Raw genomic sequence first — 23,047 nt, forward strand, 5'->3', positions numbered from 1 at the left:
GGATTTGGCACACTGCCCACACTGCTCACATCCATCTTCCTCTTGATTATATTCCAGAGGTTTTCAATTTGGTAAAATCAAAGAAATTCATCATTTTTAAGTGCTCCCTTATTTTGTTCCAGAGCTGTATTATTGCAAAATAAAATATAATGTACGATACGATTAACACTATTGCATCGTATCGCAATATGTAGTGTATCGTAAAACCCGCACACAGCCGAACACTGCGTGCACACACTGCGCTGCCGCTGAGCAGTGAACAGACTCCTCTTAAATGTCAGAACAGGCACCGGGGTGTATGTGGGGGGAGCAGTATTGTGTGGGAACGTGTTGCATTAGCGAGTAGTAAAGCAGTGGGAGGCAGGGGGATCTGTGAGGGATGGAAAGCAGGGCTCAGGCTGCAGCGCCACCAGCTGCCTTAGGATAAACCCCCCCTCTCTCGCCCGGACCCCCTGCCTCTACTGCACGCAATATATAATTACTCAGCATTCCTGCCTGCTCCTTTAAAACAGGGTCGGCCAGATGCATCTCCCCTCTCACACCGCCGTTCTCACACCACCACTCTCGCACCGCCACTCTCACACCACCGCTCTCACAGCCCCGCTCTCCAAATCCGCGCACTCTCACATCCCCGCCGCTCTCACTTCCCCACTCTCCCACCGCCGCTCTCGCATCCCCGCTCTCACAACGCCACTCTCACACCGCCTCTCTCTTGCACCGCCGCTCTCACAGCCCCGCTCTCACAGCCCCGCTCTCCAAATCCGCGCACTCTCACATCCCCGCCGCTCTCACTTCCCCGCTCTCACAACGCCACTCTCGCATCCCCGCTCTCACAACGCCACTCTCGCATCTCTGCTCTCACACCGCTGCTCTCACATCGCCGCTCTCTCACCGCCGCTCTCGCATCCCTGCTCTCACACCGCCACTCTCGTACTGCTGCTTTTCACATCCCCACTCTCACACCCCTGCTGTCACACCGCCGCTAACATCCCTGCTCTCACACCGCCGCTCTCGCATCCCCCCTCTTGCATCCTCGCTTTCACATCCCTGCTCTCATACCGCCGCTCTTGCATCCCCGCTCTCACACTGCCGCTCTCGCATCCCCGCTGTCCACATCCCCGCTCTCACATCCTTGCTCTCGCATCCCCGCCCTCACACCTAGAAATCTAGAGCTAAAATAGCATTGTTGACCTAAATGTATGACTAACATAGCACTGTTGAAGTAACTGTATGGCTAAAATAGCACTGCTGATGCAACTAAATATGTGAATAGAGTGGAAACAGAACAAACATGTCTAATTTTTACTACTTGCACAAAAACAATCCAGTTAGATCATTATAATCAATAATAAAGCTCTAAAATCTACGAGGAAAAATAGTCACTTTCACACTGTTGCAATAAAAAGTTGCATAACTCAGTGCAGTAACTCTGCTGGTCTGAATCAGCTGCAGCTCTTTAAACTCTTCCCTCACTCTGACACGATGTGCTGGTCAGGGACGGGAGGTTTGTCACTGGTTTTGCTGGAGAACACGGTATTCCACATCTTCTGAAAGAACAGCGAGAACAAGAGCTTTAGGCTGATTAAAACAATACTGCAGCGTTTTTAAAAGCAGATTAATAAACACTAAAATGTGCAGCCTGTGATCCAGCAGCAGTGAGCTGTGTGCTGAGGGACGGGGCTCCAGGCCTGTGTTTTTACTTAAGGAATCTGGAGGTCCTTTATTGGCTTGTTTATTCCTGAGCCTCTCTCTTCTCTTTCTTCTTCTTCTTCTCTTTCTGCCACACGGATTCTCTCCTTACAGATCAGCAGATTTATGGACAGTGAATGATATGATCCTGTAATATAACTCTAATATAAACGCTGGTTCAAAGGATTAAAGCGGATCATCTCATAGAAAGACAACAGTCCAGATAATTAATAGCTCGCCATGAAAATTCTGATTATTCTCCCCTTCTTTAAACTCGTAACACAACCCCTGTATCACTAGTGTAGCTTTTACTCACATGAAAACGCAATATATGATATATATATATATATATATATATATATATATATATATATATATATACCCATACTGATATCTGTACATCATTGCTGAGGTAAACTTATAACTAAAATAGCACTGTCCGTGTAAATGCATGACTAAAATAACACTGTTGAGGGAAATGTATGACTAAATTAGCACTGTTGAGGTAAATGTATGGCTAAAATAGCACTGAATGTACATGTATGGCTCAAATAGCACTACTGAGGTAAATGTATAAGTAAAATAGCACTGAATGTACATGTATGGCTAAAATAGCACTGCTCAGGTAAATGTATGAGTAAAATAGCACTGCTGAGGTAAATGCATGGCTAAAATAGCACTGCTGAGGAAATAGCACTAATAATGTAAATGTATGGCTAAAATAGCACTGCTCAGGTAAATGAATGGCTAAAATACCACTGCTGAAGAAATGTCACTGAATGTAAATGTATGGATAAAATAGCACTGTTTAGGTAAACATATGACTACATTGGCACTGCTGAGGAAATAGCACTGTTAATGTAAATTTCCGACTAAAATAGCACTGCTGAGGTAAATTTACTGCTAATAGCAAAATATTTCACATCCAAAACATATCTATTTTTATTGAACAGATATATGTGACATATTTGTGACAAAGTGTATTTTACATACAAGACCATATATATTTTATGGGCCAGACATATCTGTGACATATATTTGTGACAATAAGTGTATTTTACCGACATGACTATTTATGAGGCAAATATATGTGAAATACATTTGTGACAAAAAGTGTATTTTACATACATGACTATGTATATTTTATGGGATTGTTCTAGGTTCTAATATGTTTAATATATAGTTCACACATACTATTGTATATATACACACGTACATATATATCACATATATTGTGTAAGAGCATATACAAGCCATTCTTCTACAGGTTTAAGGAATTGCCTTAAATCACGCTGCTTTTCCAGTGAGTTGTAAAACGTCAGTGCGAGTGTGTTTTCTCTGAATCTCGTAAGAAAAACGATGTTATGATCGGAAAGTGCTGGAGAATGAATGGATGCAGAGAGCAAGGCAATAAAGAAAGATACATGAAGGCAGATTTTCCCAGATTTCCACTCTTCACATGACGAATAGTTCAGCGTCAGGGAAAGTGCCGTGCTGAATTCATACAGACAGTAAATTTAGAACATATGAAAGTGATGAACTCTGTGTAGTAGTTGATCCATGTGTTAGAAAAGCACAGTAAGACATTTAAAAATACTGTATCCTGCAGAAACACTACTACTTAAGATGATTCATACGTGCAGTATTTATAGCTCTACTAGGAGACTCCAGATGCAAAAGTGCAGGGAGAAAAACTTAACCTTCATAAAGCTCAACCGTTTGATATAAACAGTAATTGTAAGTATATATATATATATATAAAACATATATACATATATAGCACCTTTGAACAAATCCAAGTATGCTTTACAATCAACACTCTACACAATCACGCCTACAACACATCACGTTTAGCACTCCAGTGGCAGCCAATCGTGCATAGCGTACTCTTAACCGGAAACAACCACTCACCATGCCTAACACCAGGGCAATTTACAGTATTCAATTAATCTCCAATCTCCACTGTTGTAGACAGTGCTGTGTAAGCTATTTCAAGTGTAGTGTGTTTTTTATACTATGAAATTAATTTTAATGTTAATGTTTGACAGCATCAGTTAAAGTAAAGTAGTGAAGAGGTAGAGTTACAGGTATACAGTGAATAGTGAATATTTGAGTAATGTTCTAATCCAGATTATTCCAATACTAAGCAAAGTACTAAATAAAGAATAAAAAAATACTTATATCAGTCAATCAAAAAACAACATTTCAAGAACTTTAAAAGTACTCTCAAGTGCTCATCTAAAATGTTAAGAAGATGAAACTGGCACTCATCAGGAATGATCAGGAATGCCCCCAAAAAAGGAAGAGCAAGAGCCACCTAAATGCTTCACAGAGTATTTTGGTGTGTTTAACATTTTGCTATTTATAGGTTTATGTTTGAGTAAAATGAACATTGTTGTTTTATTCTATAAACTACAAACAACATTTCTCCCAAATTCCAAATAAAAATATTCCTCATCATTTAGAGCATTTATTTACAGAAAATGAGAAATGGCTGAAAGTTTTCAGACCTCAAACAATGCAAAGAAAAAAAGTTCATATTCATAAAGTTTTAGGAGTTCAAAAATATATATATATTTGGTAGAATTACTTTGTTTTTTAATCACAGTTTTTTTTATGCAACTTGGCATCATGTTCTCCTCCATCAGTCTTGCACACTGCTTTTGGATAACTTTATGCTGCTTCACTCCTGGTGCAAAAATTCAAGCAGTTCAGTTTGGTGGTTTGATGGCTTGTGATCATCCATCTTCCTCTTGATTATATTCCAGAGGTTTGCATTATTTTTTAAGTGTTTTTTCCAATAAACAGCACTATTTACTAGTGATATGGGAGTCCTAGTGAGTAGGTAGTTGGTTATTACTCTTCTAAATTGAGTAGAAATGGGCTAAATTGGAAATAAAAGTATTATTATTAAAAGAAATCAAACCATAGCAGTGAAAGCACTTTCCCAACACTTATAAGCAGCTCCAGCCCACCCTAAACTCAGAGTTTACAGAGAGCCGTTCAGAGCAGAGCAGAGTAATGAGAACACACAGCTATCAATCCACTCATCTCCAGAGTGCAGGAGATCAAAGGTGCAGAGCTGTGTCATCAGGAGCAACGCCGGGTCAGCACCACTGATGGCTTTTAATGGAGACCCTGTTTCCTTTATGGTCTGGGAACCAGGAGGCTAATTGATAAGACATGTTCTGTCCCAGAAGCAGCGGCTCAGGGTTCCCAGGACAATTACACACCCTGACATATATCAGGATATATATTACTCAGAGAGAGTCAGAGAATCCAGGAGAGCAACAAGTTGACGATATGATTCGTAGATACGATACATAAGATTCACAATACAGAGATTTTAATTCAGTATAGCGAGATATACAGTATGGTAGGGCTGTAAGCATCAAAACATCAAATTTCTATTGTTTCATTATTCACAGTTTTTTTCTTTTGCAATAATGTATCAGTTTTGTATCAAAAAAGACAGTGTTAAGTTTCAAGAATTAGTTTGCATGTAGAGATTGGTGTCAGAAGTAAGTAGGCCTGTCATAATAATTTTTCTGCAAAGGATATTATTGCGATAAACAATATTGTTGGCATTTTTAGACCACTAATTTGGCACTAATAAAATGATAACATAATAAAACAAAGGAAACAAATGAATTAATGAATTAATTAATAAACTTTCCATTCTTCCATTCATGCACCTTATTTTGGAACCCGAAAATGTTCCCAGCGTGAACCAAATGCGGAGGCATGGAAACCGTGGGTCTGCCCCACACCATGATGTACAGCCCCGGTCTGCCCCAGCTGGCCCGCATTGGACCAGCATAAAGACTTTGCCTCAGCCTTCACTCGAGAGATGGTGAGAGGAAAGCTGAGGCAACACAAACATAAAAGACACTAAAGTTAAGCAAATAGAGCCCACTGGACCGATATTATGTTTCTTTAAGTTGTTTTGAGTGTTGTTCGAGGGCATTTTTCCTAATAAAGGTACATTTTGAGTTAATTCACTTCCTTCCACACTAAGTAAGTGCATTTTGTAGGTCCAAAAACAATGGACAAATAGTGAACATCATATATATTGTTGCCCTTTCTATGTATGTGTTATAACTGATTATTAATGATTTTTAAGGCATTTACAACCTAATTAGTAACCATTAATAAACTAATTGTAAACCATTTATTAACCCTTTATAAAGATAAATGTACCAAAAAGACATTGCAAATTTAAAACTTAGTGTTAAAGAAAAGTGGAATCTAACAACAGAGTACAACAACACTGCTAATATTCTGTTGGCTGTGGTTCAAACATCACGATAAATTAACAAATGGACCACTTCTGACACCAATTTTGATATGTAATCTAACAATTAAAAATCGATACTGTGCTTTTTTATAGCAAAATAAAAAATATATATCTATTGATATAGATATTTTTTCTACACCCCAACCATACATAGATATGATGCGTATGATACACGATACAGCTCTCGTATGTTCTCGTATGATAACTGCAGGTGTTGAGTTTGGCGTAAAGCCCCTGTGTGATGACATTTTATAGTTTTCCCAAAAAAGAATGATCACACGGGGGGCTGAGGAGCAGAGGAGTGTATGGGGGTGTTCTTCACGCTTTTGCAGACCCTGATGGAGGCTGCACAGGGATACAGCTCTGAAGCTGCAGGGATTTCTGTAATTATGGCAAGATACGATAACGCTCGCTCTGTCGCCCTGCCAAGAAAACACAGAGCAATGGGGGCGGCCACCAACTAAGACTGGAGCAGAAACGTTTCGAAAAAGTGGTGGAACCCCTTTGGAAAACCTTCAAGAAAAGTTTTTAGAAGAAATTTGTTTCCTAAAATGTTACGTCCACAGTTTTAAACTGAGGAACCCCTAAAAGTCCTTCAAGGAACTTCTCAGCTAACAGAGAACTTTTAGTAACATGTAGAACGTAGAACGTTTCTCACATAACATTATCTTTATGAACTTTAATTCAGAAAACGTTCTACTTGCCAAAAAAGAAACAACTTGTTAGAAATATGTTATTAAACTGTTAGGAATGGGTTTATTAACAAATTGTTAGAAATGGGTTATTAAAGGTATCAATAAAAGTTCCTTTTTACCATTTTTAATCTAAAAACATTGTCTTGTAGGTCCCAATATGCACCTTAAGGGGTTCCTTCACAGTTTCAAATTGAAGAACAGGAACCTATACCTTTGGTTTGGACCAGTTCTGGTTCAATGGTGGTCCAAAGAGCTTTCTAGGGAGGAAACTGAGGAGGAACCCTAAAAGGAACATTTTTATTTTAAACTGATGAGAAACCCCTTTAAGGTGCTTTGGGAAAGAAATTTGCTTTCTAAATGTTTTTTGAAGCATCTTAAGCTTTCCTAAACAGTTCTTAAAGCAAATTAAGGGGTTCAACTAGAGTTTAAAACCTTAAAAGTCCCTCAAGGAACTTCTCAGCTAACAGAGAACTTTTAGCGACATGTTAAAAAAAAAAAGGTTCCAGGAAGATTAGCTTGTAACATTACAGATATAAATGTTCTAGAAATGTTTCGAATGTTTATTCGAACATTTCTGACGTAACATTACCTTTGTGAACTTTAACTCAGAAAACGGTCTACTTACCAAAAAAGAAACAAATAGTTAGAAATGGGTTATATGCTGGTACACAATTTAAAGGATAATTAAAAGTCAATTTTAAACATTTTTTTAAATCTAAAAACAGGTTTGTCTTGAAGGACCTAAATGCACCATAAGGTGTTCCTCCCTCCACAGTTTCAGACCAGTTCTGGTCCAGTGGTGGTCCAAAGAGCTTTTTAGAGGGCTTTCACTTTTAAAAAATGAGGAGGAACCCTATGAGTAACATTTTTCTTCTAAAATACTTTTCCTAAGGGGTTCCACAATGCATCTCTAAGGGTTCCTCCACATATTCAAATAGAAGAACAAGGAACTTATCATTTAGGAGTGGCAGACTGTACTCTAAGAGGTACTTAAATTTAAAAACTGATGAGGAACCCCTTTAAGGTGCTTTGGGAAACTTTCAAGAAATGTTTTAGAAGAAATTTGCTTCCTAAATGTTTCTTGAAGCACCTTAAGCTTTCCTAAACAGCTCTTAAAGCAGCTTAAGGGGTTCCTCTACAGGCTTAAAACTGAAGAACCCTAAAAAGTTCCCCAAGGAACTTATATGTTTATAAGTAAACTTCAAGTGACAGAGCGAGCATAAAAGAAAAATCTTTCCTAAAAGTTCCACAAAACACTTTAAGGGATTCCTCAACAGCTTCAAAACTGTAGAACCACTAAAAGATCCTCAAGGAACTTATAATTTAATGATTTGTTGGAAAACTGAACTTTAAGGGGTTCTTAAGTTTTGAAACTAAAAAAGGAACCCCTTTAAGGTGCTTTAAGGTGTTTCTTCTAAAATCCTTTTCTAAAAGGTTCGTCCATAGTTTCAAACTGAAGAACAAGAAACGTCTACTTTAATTGTGTGGTTTGGATGAGGTTGAGTTTGAGAATGAGGTGCTTTGAGGAACATTTTTCATCTAAAATACTTTTCTTGAGGGTTCCACAATGCATCTGTAATGGTTCCTCCATAGATTCAAATTGAAGAACAAGGAACCTTATCAATGAGGTTTGGTCCAATTATGGTCCACCAAACTTTTAAGTTTTGAATTTTTAAGTTTAAGTTGAGGAACCTCTTGAGGAACATTTGTCATCTAAATTGCTTTTCTTAAAGGTTCCACAATGCATCTCAAGAGGTTCCTTCACAGTCTCAAATTGATGAACAAGGAATTTATACTTCAATAGTGTGGTTTGGTCCAGTTCTGGTTCACCAAACTTTTAAGGCTTCTTAAGATTTAAACAACTGAGTAGGAACTTCTTATGGTTCTTTGATAAACATTTTCTATCTAAAATAATTATCTTGAAGGTTCCACAATGTTTCTGTAATGGTTCCTCCATAGATTCAAATTGAAGAACAAGGAACCTTAGCAATATTGGTTTGGTCCAGGTCTGGTCCACCAATTTTTAAGGGTTTTTAAGGTTTGAAACTGAGGAGGAACTTCTTATGGTTCTTTGAGAAACATTTTTCGTCTAAAATACTTTTCTTGAGGGTTCCACAATGTATCTGCAGTGGTTCCACTATAGATTAAAATAAAAAAACAAGGAACCTTATCAATGTGGTTTGGTCCAGTTATGGCCCACTAAACTTTAAAGGCTCCTTAACGTTTGAGTTTTTAAGTTTAAGGTGCTTTGAGGAATATTTGTTGCCTAAATTGCCTTTCTTGAGGGTTCCACAATGCATCTCAGAGGGTTTCTTCATAATGTCAAATTAAAGAACAAGGAATGTATACTTCAAATAGTGTGGTTTGGTCCAGTTCTGGTTCACCAAACTTTTAAGGCTTCTTAAGATTTAAAAAACTGAGGAGGAACTTCTTATGGTTCTTTGATAAACATTTTCTATCTAAAATAATTTTCTTGGAGGTTCCACAATGCATCTCAGGGGGTTCCTTTACAGTCTCAAATGAAAGAATAAGGAACATATACTTTAATGGTTTAATGGTGGTGGCCCACTGAACTTTAAGTGGTTCTTAAGTTTTGGTTGGTTTGGTCCAGTTCTGGTCCACCCAACTTTTAAGGGTTCTTAAGTTTTTAAACTGAAGAGGAACCACTTAAAGTGATTTGAGAAACCTTCAAAAACGATTTTTCTTCTAAAATGCTTTTCTTGAGGGTTCCACAATGCATCTCAGTGGGTTTCTTCACAGTTTCAAATTAAAGAACATAGAATTTATGTTTTAGTAGTGTGGTTTGGTCCAGTTCTCGTCCACCAAACTTTTAAGGCTCTTTAAGTTTTGAGTTTTTAAGTTTAAGGTGTTTTGAGGAACATTCGTCGTCTAAAATGCTTATCTTAAAGGTTCCACAATGCATCTCAAGGGGTTCCTTCACAGTCTCAAATTAAAGAATTAACAATATGGTTTGGTCGAGTTTTGGTCCACCAAACTTTTAAGGCTTCTTAAGTTTTTAAACTGAGGAGAAATTTCTTTTAAGGTTCTTTGAGAACCCGTTTGCACAATGCATCTCTTGTGGTACCTTTACAGTTTCACATTGAAGAACCCTTAAAGGTTCCCCAAGAAATTGAGCATTGCACCAGTGTGAACGTTAGCACTTAGCACTCCAGACACACGACCAGGCCTCCACAGAGCTTTACAGAGCCTGTAGACCAAAGCTGTTAAACCCAAACCGCTTTCAAGCCACTGTAATCTGAGCTCTACAAGCGTATAAACCCTGGATACTCTGAGGATTGAGTTACATCTCCAGTGTCTTACTCACTTCTCTCACATTCTACACGTCTGACACTCTGCTAGATCTCTAAATCATGCAGATGGTGGGGGGAAGAGAGAGGTCCTGTCTGTAGAATTGACCAGCAGATGAAATAAATCCAATAAATCACTCACTTCACCAACAGAAAGAGAGAGAAAACGCTGTTAAAGCTAATAACGCCGTGTCCCCATGTGCTGAGCGTGGTGGGCCCTGCTTTTTTTTTTTTAATCTGGCACATAAAAACATAACAGACTTGTTACACATGCAGGTGTTTCTCCAGCTAATCTCCAAAAATGTTGATTAGGTAACAGAGCCTGTTTTCTGAAGCCTGCGCCAACTTTTAACCTATTAAAATCACGCTAATACTCTACAGTAAGCAACTGGAACAGGCTAAACTGTTTTAAAGAGGTAGAGAAAGAGTGGCGCACCAATCAAGCATAACATTATGACCACCTCCTTGTTTCTTCTATACCTATTATACTAGCGCATCTCAAAACATTGGAATTTCATTGAAAAGTTTGCTTTTGGCAGTGTGGGCAGTGTGCCAAGTCCTGCTGGAAAATGAAATCCGCATCTCTACCTCGAGCAGTTTGGACTGTGTGTCTCTCCACTCTTCCTCCACACTCTGATCCCTTGATTTACAAATGAAATGTAAAATTTACTGATAATCAGTGATGGTTTGGAGAGACAAGTTCACTTGCTTGTGTTGATCCACTGTGTTATATCATTTTTTTAAATATATGGAGATGCAGATTTCATTTTTCAGCAGGATTTGGCAAGCTGCCCACACTGCCGAAAGTACCAATTGGTCTTAAATAATGTTCTAATGTTCTGAGACACTGATTTGTACGTTTATCATGATACAGGAGTTACGATACAATATGTATATTATAATACTGCAAACTCACCATCAAAACGTTATTTTATTTCAGTAATTAAGTTCAAAATGTGAAACTCATATAATATATAGATGTTTTACACACAGAGTGATCTATTTTAATCATTTATTTCTTTTATTGTTGATTTTGGCTCACAGCCCATGAAAACCCAAAAATCAGTGTCTCAGAAAATATATATTCAATATTATATATATATATATATATATATAGAAGACCAATTGGTACTTTCAGCAATGTGGGCAGTGTGCCAAGTCCTGCTGGAAAATGAAATCCACATCTACACCTCGAGCAGTTTGGACTGTGTGTCTCTCCACTCTTCCTCCAGGCTCTGATCCCTTTATTTACTTTAAATGAAATGTAAAATGTACTGATGATCAGTGATGGTTTGGAGAGTCATGTCTGTCATCTGCTGGTGTTGATCCACTGTGTTTTATTATCAAGTCTAAAGTCAGTGCTGTTTTGTTTTCCCACAAAATCTTACAGCACTTCATATCTTACAGCTTCCCTCTGCTACTGACAACTTTTATGGAGATACAGATTTCATTTTCCAGCAGGACTTGGCACACTGCCCACACTGCCAAAAGTACCAATAGGTCTTATATAATATTCTAATTTTCTGAGACACTGATTTTGGGGTTTTCATTGTCTGTAAGCCAAAATAATCATCAACAATAAAATAAATAAATGCTTAAAATATATGTTTATCATGATACAGGAGTTACGATACAATATGTATATTGTAATTCTTATACTTATGTAATATTTATTAAATATCTTTCTGAAAAAAATTATTGTTATCCAATCAGAACAGTGTAATCTTAACCAACACAAAAATGAACCACTTCTGACACCAATCTTTACATGTGAACTAATCATTAATAATTGATACAGTATTGTCAAACAAAATATCACAATACTTTGATATATCGAGATGCCCTGTTATTCCCAACCCTCCTACCTGTAGCTGCTCCACCTTGTAGATTAAGTAGATTAAGTCAGAAACAGAAGCTCACCTGTTGGCCTTTCTCTGGTTCTTCATCGGAGGTGTTTAAGAACTCCAGCAGCACTGCTGTGTCTTTCCAGTGGAGCTAAAAAACAAAACTGACAATAGGTGTATAAAACAAGGAGGTGGTCATAATGTTCTGTTTAATCTGTGTATGTTAGCTGCGGTTGTAAAAGTTTAAGTCCTTTAAGTTCCTCCTGTTTATCTGCTGTTCAGCTCATAACTCCAGGTTTGAGGAAGTGTTTTAGCAATTAGCGAGGGGCTGTAAAAACATAGCATGTTTTTTGATTCAGTAGCCTAAACTTCAAACAGTATTCAGAAGGGAATGTCTTAAACATGTGCTTTCTCTCTAAAGATCTACAGTAGATCATATTTAGTCACTGGACGCCTTTAAAAAGTCAGCCAGTGAATTTACTGTAGGAAGAAGATGAGCGTCTGAACTTATAATGAACCCTAATGTTCTTCTTAAACTTATTTTACATTTTTTTTTTACATTTTCTCCCAATTTAGCCAGGCCAAATGAGCTGTATATCCCCTATCACTAGTGATGCGACTCGGTTCTGATACATCGGCTCACAGGTGCAGTCTTGTGCTGATCCACATCACCCTAGGAGTGATGAGGGGAAAGAGCGCCATCTACTGTACCCACCCTGAGAGAGAGCAAGACCAATTATACTCTCTCAGGGCTCTGGCAGCTGATGGCAAGCTGCATGACTTGGATTCGAACCAGCATTCGATCTCCCCATCATTGTGGTAGCGATTTAGAGCAGTAATGATCTTACTGGCCTGTTTTTACACATGTTTAACAATCCAAAATTCAAAGTTATTTTTTTTGTTCCTACATAGTAAATGAATGGTGAAGTGATCTATAAGATTATGAAGGAACACATAAGAAATCATGTAGTAACTTAAAAACAGTGTTAAACAAACCAAAATACCCTATGAAGAAGCACTTAGGTGCTCTTATCTGGGAAGCTGATGAACTTATCCTGTACAACAGAGGGAACTCTTACTCTTCCCTATTCATGGGGCGATCCTAATGAGTGCCAGTTTCATCATTATAATGCAGTTAATGGTCTTTTGCAGTGACTGCAATTGAGGATACTTTCAAAGTTCTTAAAAAAGATCTTTTTGGATTGACTGACCCTTTTTAATTTTGTTAAAGTCTTTACTTAGCAAAGTAGTTCTTACCATAATATGGATTAGAATGTTACTTAAATAGGGATATTATTCTGTAGTAAAGCAGTGCTGGAACAGATTACAGATTAGTGCAACAGCAGTTAATCTATTCTGCAGCAGCTTTTACACACTTACATCATCATAATAACTAGAAAAAGCCACACAAACGCAGAACTCCAACTATTAAAAGTAGAAGTTCTTTCTTTTCTTTAGAGAAATTACAGATACAGAAGCCAGAGAGCGGTGAGGACTGTTTCCTACACCTTCAAATAAAGACTTTCTTAGAAACTGGAGAAAAAAAAGCTGCTACAGGAAGACGTCTGGCTGACCCACATGGAAACAGCAGCTTTAGCCTTTAGCTCAGATTAACATGATTCATAAACTCAGTTTGATCAGAGATAATAGGTAGTAATAAAATCATTGAAGCTGGTATTTTTGAGACATTATATCGTCTAATGAAAGCGGTGATGGTTCTCCAGTTCTCCGTTCGTCTGGTTGGGAGCGGCGCTGTTGTCCGCGCTGTCACCCTTTGATCGTGGATTATTGTCCTCTAATCCCGGCGAGTCTGTCATCCACGCTCTGTTCTTCCTCTTTTCATTCTGCCGCTCTCGTTCACAAACCCGAGGCGAGGGAGGAGAGGGGAGCGCTGGCTGGATTCTCTTACATCTGCCTTCAATGGCTGCAACCCGAGTCCATGCGGAAGAGGGAACTCTCAGATCTGCCTAATCCTTCTGTTGTGGCCGAGCTGCCGAGCTCGCGCCTCGCTTCGCAGGTGTGGCTTCAGGCCCACAGAGCACTTCACCTCAGATACGCTCTGCCTTAGAGTTACCTTCAAAGGGCCTGGGAGAGCTGCGCGAGTGCGTGTGTGTGTGTCCTTGCAAGTATAGTAGCATTAGATGTGTAATAGTGCTGGGCGATATTGGAAAAATCATATATCACGATATGGAATTTTTTTGTATCACGATAACGATATATATCATGATAAACCACATTTGAGTATGTCTTCAGTTATTCTTTGAAAAATATAACAAAATAATATCATTGCTTACTTTTTTCCAACTTTATTTCAAAGTGACATTAAACCCAACTTGCAAACTCACAAATAAGAAATTACTACCTTTTAGTGCAGCAATATATATATATATTATATATATATATATATATATATATATATATATACATACACTACTGTAGTTCACTCCTCTCTGAAGCTTGATAGCTTTGTGAACTTGTGGAAACTGCCTTAAAGAGGGAAAATATTCCAGCGGGCACTATGATCGAGAGATTGATGGTTCGAATCCCGTTCATGCAGCTTGCCATCAGAGCACAGTTGGTCTTCTTGCTCTCTCTGGATGGGTACAGTAGATGGCGCTCTCTCTTTCACCTCATCACTCCTAGGTTGATGTGGATCAGAACCAGCAGCTCTGAGATCTACTGGACCAGCAGTGGGAGGCAGGAGCAGCCTGATGGGGATTATAGAGGAATGCATTGATTACACAGATATGAGACATGATTCAGATTCAGAGCATCAACAATACATTCATCCTCACCAGTTTAATCAGCTGGAGACGGGACTTTTCTGGATCTTTTGAGTCTTTCTGGGATAAAAGACTACCCAAACCCGACCTGACCCGAGGCCCAACCTGAACTCAGGCCGGTTCGGGCTCTGTTTTTTAATGTTATTTTTATTTTATGGCGTGATAATCACAATACAGTAAAGTAACAAACCAAACTGTGTTTAAAAATAAAACAATGTTGCACAAGTCAGAATGTTAAAATCATGCAGCTCTGAAACGTGCATAGCTTTATTGCTGTTTTAGGTGTTTTGCGCTAAGGCTACGTGCTTAAAAAAAAAATCATGTGTTCAGAAAGTGTTTTATATTCCTAAACATTGTTAATTATATTAGAGGAGATGGGAAGACCGTTTCTTAATAAACAGTTTTCTTAAATAATTGGTCTGTGCTTCTTCAGTGTTGCAATGTTAATTAACATCATTCTGAACAGATTTAGCTTATTCAAACAGCCTGAAAATGATTTAAAAGCTCGGTTTTAATGCTCTACTTCAGGGGTCGGCAATTAAGTTTGGCAGCGGGCCAGATATTTTCCAAGCCATTACGTGGCCACAAAAAAAAATTCTGTTTTGGAAAATGAAGTGTAATGGGATGGAGTGCTACAGACTAGTAGCTCTCCAGCCAAGAAGGTTGTTGAACCCAATTGCAGAACAGTTGAATTCAAAGCAGGAAAAAAATAAATAAATAAAAACACTGCTAGTGAATTGGGACACAGCTTGGAAAAAAACGCCCTTATAAGGAGATAGGGAGCCTGAGAACGGGTGGAAAAATGAGAACGAGCAGAAACTAAAGTCACGCAGAGCGTGACAGCGAGAAAGATGTGGGAGGAATATAAACAAAAGCTCACCAGAGAAGCATTTTTTATTTTTATTTTATTCATTATAGTTCATTATAGTTCAAACAACCTCCCGGGCCAGATGTTTCATGCTTGACTGTACTGTTTGGACAGAGCTGAGCTTTTTAAAAGTGGAAAATTAACACAATATTCTTTGTGTGTTTTGTGTTTTTCGCAGGTATACTCGAAATCAAGTCTGTGGATGTTGGCATTGTGGCTATCAAAGGGCTTGACAGCAACTACTACCTTGCAATCAACAAGAAAGGGGTGGTTTATGGAGCGGTAAGTCATTCTGCAGCGTTTCCTCTCTAATGTTACAAGTTTTTAAAGCATTTAACATTTAAATGAACACTAAACCCCTCCTCAAATTTGCTCAAAATGCAAAAAGCTAAAAAAAATAGGAAGGGTAGTTTGGGTGGGGCAGTGGATGATGTATGGGTTTAGAGAGGCGGGGCAGGAGGGAGAGAGCTGATTGGCTGAGCTGCAGCAGCAGTGTGCCTCTGACAGCAGTGAGACCCAGATCTTTAGACAACAGGGGTGGGCGATATGGCCCCAAAATAATATCACAATATTTCATTGTATTTTTTTGCAATAAAAATCGCAATATGACAAAACACTGAATTAGAAAAATTATGTTAAAAATACACTACTGCAACAAAATGAAAATTTTGTTTTATTATTGCATACAATTTAATAACGGAAATATTAAAGAATTTTATCAGATTTGTAACAGAAGTCAATGATCCAGAATGATCAGTCATGATACTAATAATAATACACTCCAAATATCTCCATATATCCAGGATTAAAGTAAAATAAATGATACTGGACAGATATAATCTGTTTCTAGTAGATATATAATGGGACATAAGAACGAAAATACATTTGCTTTTTTACAGTAAATATCCAGATCACATTAGATATTATTAGACAACAGATGAGAGTAAACATAAATACTGCAAAAATGAGTTGGAAATTAGTTGGTTTTCAGATTTCAGAGTGTTCGCTTGTTATTCTTTTCCTGAGGCGATCCTGGTGAGTGCCAGTTCCATCATTATAATGGTTTTAATAGAGGATACTTTAAATTAAGTTCTTGAAATGTTTCGGATTGACTGACCTTCATTTCTTCTTAAAGTAGATTTTTTTTTTTAAGTTGAGTAGTTCTTGCCATAATATGGATTATAGCTTCACTCAAATGTGTGTGTGTAATGGGAATAGATCATATAAAGCTAATAATACCACCCACACAGGAAAAAAATGAGACAACTTCAGTTTCTGAATCAGTTTCTCTGATTTTGCTATTTATAGGTTTATGTTTGAGTAAAATGAACATTGTTGTTTTATTCTATAAACTACAGACAACATTTCTCCCAAATTCCAAATAAAAATAATGTCATTTAGAGTTTTTTTATTGGCAGAAAATGAGAAATGGCTGAAATGGCAAAAAAAAAAGATGCAAAGAGTTTTCAGACCTTAAATAACGTACAAATAACATTTTAAGAGTTCCAAAATCAGTATTTGGTGGAATAACCCTGGTTGATTTTAATCACAGTTTTTTTCCATGCATCTTGGTGTCATGTTTTCCTCCTCCACCAGTCTTACACACTGCTTTTGGATAACTTTATGCTGATTTACTTCTGGTGCAAAATTTCAAGCAGTTCAGTTTGGTGGTTTGATGGCTTGTGATCATCCATCTTCCTCTTGATTATAATCCAGAGGTTTTCAGTTTGGTAAAATCTTTACATGAATTTTAGCAGATATGACTCTGATTGTTCTGGTTGTTCAGGAGAGCAGCAGGGCAGGCTCTTCTAGGCCGGTTCTTCTTCAGCAGGTCTCTGAAAGATCAGTGAGGGCTCAGGTCTTTGATGTAGCCCGAGCCCTGCTCTATTTCTCATGTCTCCAGGCCCTTAAAAAGCCTCGGGTCCTTTTAAAGGACAGTTCCACTCCGTTGCTTGTAAATAATCCCCCAGCAAAAGTCGGCTCCGGCAAAGGGGTTCTGTCATCTTGGAGAAAGTAAGCTGAGAAGCCCCTTTCCCTTTACACAGGAGTCTCTCCCCAAATACTGCTCCATCCACGTAGCAGCGCTCCATTCAGCGTCCAGCAACACAATCCACAGCTTGGCCTTTGTTCCTCTCCCCCTCCAGCTCCACCGGCTCCATTCATCTGCTCTCGTGAATTGCAAATGTTACCTGAAACAGGAAAAAATGGTGGCCCACGTCTCGGAGTCGCAAAATTAAACGGGAAAGAACCGAAAAGAGAAAAGAAATAAAACAATAAAGACGCGGACGTGACGCAAACTGAGGTGTCTTCTTTAGGTAGAGGAATATTAATAAGATCTGTTTATACAGTACAGAATAAAAGTTTGGACACGCCTTCTCTTTTTCAATGAATTTTCTTTATTTTCATGACTGATATTTACATTGTAGATTCTCACTGAAAGCATCAAAACTATGAATGAACACATGTGGAGTTTTATATTCTAGTTTCTTCAAAACTAATAGCCGCCCTTTGCTCTGATTACTGCTTTACACACTCTTGGCATCATTCTCTCAATGAGGTCTTCTTAAAGAGGTGGCCACCTGAAATGAAAAAAAGTTTTCCAACAGTCTTGAAGGAAGGAAGGAGTTCCCAGAGGTGTTTATTAGCACTTACTGCTCATTTGCCTTCTTCACTCTGTGCTCCAGCTCACCCCAAACCCTAAATCTGGATTGGGTTCAGGTCCGGTGACTGTGGAGGTTCAGCTCATTTTTTGTTAAGTACATAAAACTCCACATGTGTTCATTCATAGTTTTGATGCTTCAGTGAGAATCTACAATGTAAATAGTCATGAGAATAAATAAAGAAAACGCACTGAAAAAGAGAAGGTGTGTCCAAACTTTTGACCTGTACTGCTCCATGCTGTACACACGCACAGTATGTGCTGCATTCACTGCTCACAGCCGCGCAACTCTACACGTTTACTACATGTACATCTGCGCTGCACGTACCATTAAAAACCCTATATTATTCTACTGGAAAGAGTTTTTTAGAAAGAGAAATTCAGGCTTTTTTTTCAGTTAACAGCTGTGCTGAACTCGTCAAGAGTTAATTACTTGAATTTCTTGTCTCTTAATAAAGTGTTTGAGAGCATCAGTTAAAGTAAAGTAGTGAAGAGGTAGAGTTACAGGTATACAGTGAATAGTGAATATTTGAGTAATGTTCGAATCCAGATTATGAGAAGCAACAACTACTCAACTAAATAAAGAGAAGTTAAGAAGAATTTCAAGAACTTTGAAAGTATCCTCAAGTGCAGTCCAAAAAAACCATCAAAAACATTAAGATGGTGAAACTGGCACTCATCAGGACCATCTTCAGAAACCACAAGTTAACAGCTCTTCAGATAAGAGCATCCAAATGCTTATTCACATAGTATTTTTTAAGTTACTACATGATTACTTATGTGTTCCTTCATAGTCTGAATCACTTCAGTATTAATTTACAATCAAGTATCTCAGAATCACTGTAGCGATATCTATATTAGCAAATATGAATATCGTGAGACCCCTAATGCTAACGTTGTGTTTGCTTGTGTTCTCCAGAGGGAGTTCGGCACTGACTGCAAGTTCGTGGAGAGGATCGAGGAGAACAGGTACAACACCTACGCCTCGGCCGAGTGGAGGAACAAGAAGAAGCCCATGTTCGTGGGCCTGAGCGCCAACGGCAAGCCGATGAGGGCCAAGAAGACGCGAAGAAAAAACACTGCCACACACTTCCTGCCCATGCCCATTCAATAACCACAGTCCTGGACATGCCCCGCCCCCTACCACACCCCTATGCCCCGCCCCAAACCTGGGAACAGCTTACTGCACTGAGGAAAGACTTGGAATTTTCTACGATACTAAAAAAAAAAAAGACTTTTTTTAAAGGAAGGCACTATGTAAAGGAACTTAAAGGAACTTAAAGGAACTCGTCTGTCTGAACTGGGATGAGTCTGCTTGATGTTGATATATTTGTTTTTAAGTTATTGGCTCCAGAGAAATTATACGATTATATATGTTTTTCGACGCCAAATCCCTTTCCAGTGGACGAAATGTTGGACCAAATGGACAGAGGAGGAACGGACGGCCACCCCCTCCTCCCTGAACGAACTCAAGAGATGCATTTCACAGAGTGTATTACTTATTTGTGCTTATTTGTGTGTGTGCGTTTGCGTGCGAGAGTGTGAGTAAGTGTGTGTGTAAGTGTGTGAGAGACCTCTGAATGCAGTTATTTATGCTGTACTAACTCATGCGAGACTCTTTAATGGACGGTTTGTGCGCTCTGTGACTGCCGGTAACGCGAAAACTTAACGGAAGCACTTGCGCTGGAGGCGCGAGAGCGAGCCACGGCCACGGCAGAGGAACAGCATTCTACACCGAGAATCTAGCCAAGGTAGCACCATAGCATAAACCCTAAATCTAACAAATCCTTATTTACATGCAAAGCCACTGTATTTGATAGCTCCATTCTTTACCTGACTGCTTTTGAATAAATTATTTATTTTATGTAATATTTAAAGGAATACAAAGGCAAAAAAACATGGAATGGACGTTTTTTTTTTTTTTATCAGTTATGCTCCTCTTTTTAAAGCTATTCTATCGGTTAAACATGAATAAATAAATATATTTCCCTTTACTGCAGAATATGTGTCCATTGTACTTAATTTTTTTTTTTTTTCATGTGGACTGAACTCACAACACACTTGCATCATAAATACCATTTTTTTTTCCACTGCATGATACCTACACTACTCAACCTTACTCACTTTTGGTGTTCATATCCATATTGGTGTCCAAATTGAATCTTATTTTTAGCTCTGAATCTAATAACACATATATTTTACTATTTTAAACATGTAAAAGTCAATTTCAGGCAGCTTTACGTAATTTTTTACAAGGTTTTAAATCTGAAGATGTTTACAAAACTCATTTAAAACATTTTAAAACTCATTTTACACATGTAAAAAGCACGTTTAAAAGCAAATCCAGTAATTCCTTTGATTTACCATCAAGAAAGTCTTTATTTTAAAGAAATGGTTGACTGCATGTTCAAATAATTGACATTTATTAAAAAAAAATACTCCTGTTACTGGCACTCACTCCTGTTAATTTTTTCATGTTTTTAGTAACAGGAATTAAAGTAACAGAGATGAGTTTTAGCATAGAATTAGCAAAACCATTAAAAATAGCTAAATGACGGCTAAATGTTTTTAATCAAGAGCAATCTTTTAATATATACTACCTATAAGGTGATAATATCACTGTCCAATGAAAAACAAGTATCTCCAAAACAGCAATTTTACAGGACAGAGAAAAGAAAACCTCTAAACTTTCACTGGAAGTCAATGTAAAATTGAAGAAGATTTATTTTAAGGTCATTTTTAAGTATTTCTATTGGTCCATTAATCAAGACATTTTGGCACATTTTGGTAAGGGACGGTTTGTCTGTTCAAATGATGTAGTAAACTAAAAATCGACAAAGATTTAGATACTTGTTTTTCATTGGACAGCAACAATATATTATCTCCTACTGTAAATCCTTTGGATATATCTATAAATATATTTCATATATCGTATGACATGGAAAATCCATAATAAAATATGTATGTATGTACCTATACTATAAATATTCAATACAAATTCATATTCATATGCTGCTATAATTTGCTTTTAAGTATAGTAGCCATATATATTTAATTCATTTATGCAGGTTTATGTGACATGTAATATTTGAAAAGAAAAAGGGTTTCACATACAAAAGTATGCATATTTAGATTTTATGGGCCAGACATGTGTGTCATTACATAAAATTGTCCCAATTTCTAATAGTGTTTATATATATATATATTATGTTGCACATATACTGTATCTACATATACAATTTGACTTTATAAGGCATATATTGTATATCGTCGCTGTCCTATGAAAAACACTTCTCCATTTTTGTCGATTTTTAGTTTACTACATAATTTGAATAGATAAACTGTCCCTAACACTGTGCTAAAATTTCTTGATGAACAGACCAATAGAAACTCTTCAAAATGACCTGAAACAAACTCCTTTTACATTGACTTCCATTAAAACTTTACAAGTTGTTTTTCTCTCTCCTGTAAAGTTGCTGTTTTGGAGATAAGTGTTTTTCATTGTACAGCGACGATATATATGACAAAACCTTTCATGTATAGTATGCAGGTACCAGGTATCAAACAGAAAATGTGAAAAAAGCAGAGTAGAGTAGAGGTAAAAGGAGAAGTGTAGGTACTAGAGCTGCACAATGTATGATTTTAGCATTGTTACTGCAATGTGCTAATAGAAGGTGGCATAGAAGATACTGTATGTGAGTATTTTATCACTTTTCTACTTAAGAAGGGCCTCCAGTACAGCACTTTGAGAGAAAACACAAAATAGACACTATAGAGAGCACTGTAGTGATGCTTTTCAACACAGAACAACACAGAACTATTTTAATGGCAGAGGTATCAAGTAATAAGGTAGAAATACTTTGCTTCCTTAGTAAAGTAGAAATTTTTGGTAACTATACTTTAGTGGAGTAATTATTTTTCCAGACAACTTTTTACTTCTACTCCTTACTTTTTATGCAGTTATTGGTATTTTCCACTCCTTACATTTTTAAAAAATCACCTCGTTACTCACAATTCATTCTGGCAACATAAAAAAACAAACAGATAAATCTCGCCATCCAGAAAGCTTGTGGTTGGATAACAAGAATAAACATATACCATTCAGACCCGCTATTGGTTTGTATTTGATCCATCCCACCTGCACGTCACGTCAAACTCCAGTTGCAAGAGTCGCGCTCCAAACTGAGCACCAGTGAGAAAGTTGGCAGCAAGGAAGACCCCCAATTACGCATCTCTAGCTGTAGTGACTTCTCGTAATGGTTGGATCCAAAAACAGCTCTTTTCGGATGTGATGCAGCTCAGCACCACAAGCACCACGAGCTAATGCTTTCAGAAATTCACCATCTAATTTAAAAAGCATATTGAGGTAAACTGAATGTTTCCTACAGTCAATTATTGACAGGGTATTGTAGTAACCTAGTGATGAACTAATGGTGTATTTGTAATGTTTGCTGTGGCTTGATACATGCCAAGACATGCCAAGGTTTGCTTGCTAGGTCTAGGCCAGGGGTGTCCAAACTACGGCCCGCGGGCCATTTGCGGCCCGTTTCCTTTTTTGTAGGTATTTTAGAAATAGGATGAAAGTTGGCCCGCTGTTGAGCAGGTTTTTATAATGTGAGATTTAAAGTTTGAACGCTAGGTGTCAGAAACGCCAAAGAGTCTAAAAGCGGAGAGAGTGCGCATTTCTAGTGCAAAAAAACGGACCAAAGAGGCTAAAAGCTGAGAGAGTGTGCATTTCTAGTGCAAAAAAAACAGCCAAAGAGTCTAAAAGCTGAGAGAGTGCGCATTTCTAGTGCAAAAAAACGGACCAAAGAGTCTAAAAGCGGAGAGAGTGCTCATTTCTAGTGCAAAAAAACGGACCAAAGAGTCTAAAAGCGGAGAGAGTGCTCATTTCTAGTGCAAAA

The 23,047-nt window shown here is 37.8% G+C and overlaps 1 protein-coding gene and 1 long non-coding RNA gene across 3 annotated transcripts in view; one reads left to right on the forward strand and one right to left on the reverse strand.

Annotated features, from left to right (window-relative positions):
* The window catches only part of fgf10a (fibroblast growth factor 10a), a 38,339-nt gene extending 18,194 nt beyond the window's left edge, over positions 1 to 20,145 (forward strand). Inside the window, exons 2-3 of the mRNA XM_022666512.2 lie at positions 15,663 to 15,766; positions 19,063 to 20,145. Of these exons, the coding sequence (XP_022522233.2) occupies positions 15,663 to 15,766; positions 19,063 to 19,257 (299 nt within the window). The 3' untranslated portion in view covers positions 19,258 to 20,145. The remainder of the gene's footprint in view (positions 1 to 15,662; positions 15,767 to 19,062) is intronic.
* Positions 1,428 to 15,766, reverse strand: LOC111191477 (uncharacterized). 2 transcript variants are annotated; one of them, XR_007425093.1, is made up of 3 exons: positions 15,731 to 15,766; positions 11,910 to 11,984; positions 1,428 to 1,544 (listed from the first exon to the last, which is right to left on the reverse strand). It is a non-coding gene; the product is annotated as an uncharacterized LOC111191477 (long non-coding RNA). The 2 variants fall into 2 exon arrangements; XR_007425092.1 differs by having other exon boundaries at positions 1,428 to 1,547.
* Positions 20,146 to 23,047: the final 2,902 nt, after the last annotated feature.

The sequence above is a fragment of the Astyanax mexicanus genome, chromosome 17, assembly GCF_023375975.1.
Source record: "Astyanax mexicanus isolate ESR-SI-001 chromosome 17, AstMex3_surface, whole genome shotgun sequence".
Lineage (NCBI taxonomy): Eukaryota > Metazoa > Chordata > Actinopteri > Characiformes > Acestrorhamphidae > Astyanax > Astyanax mexicanus.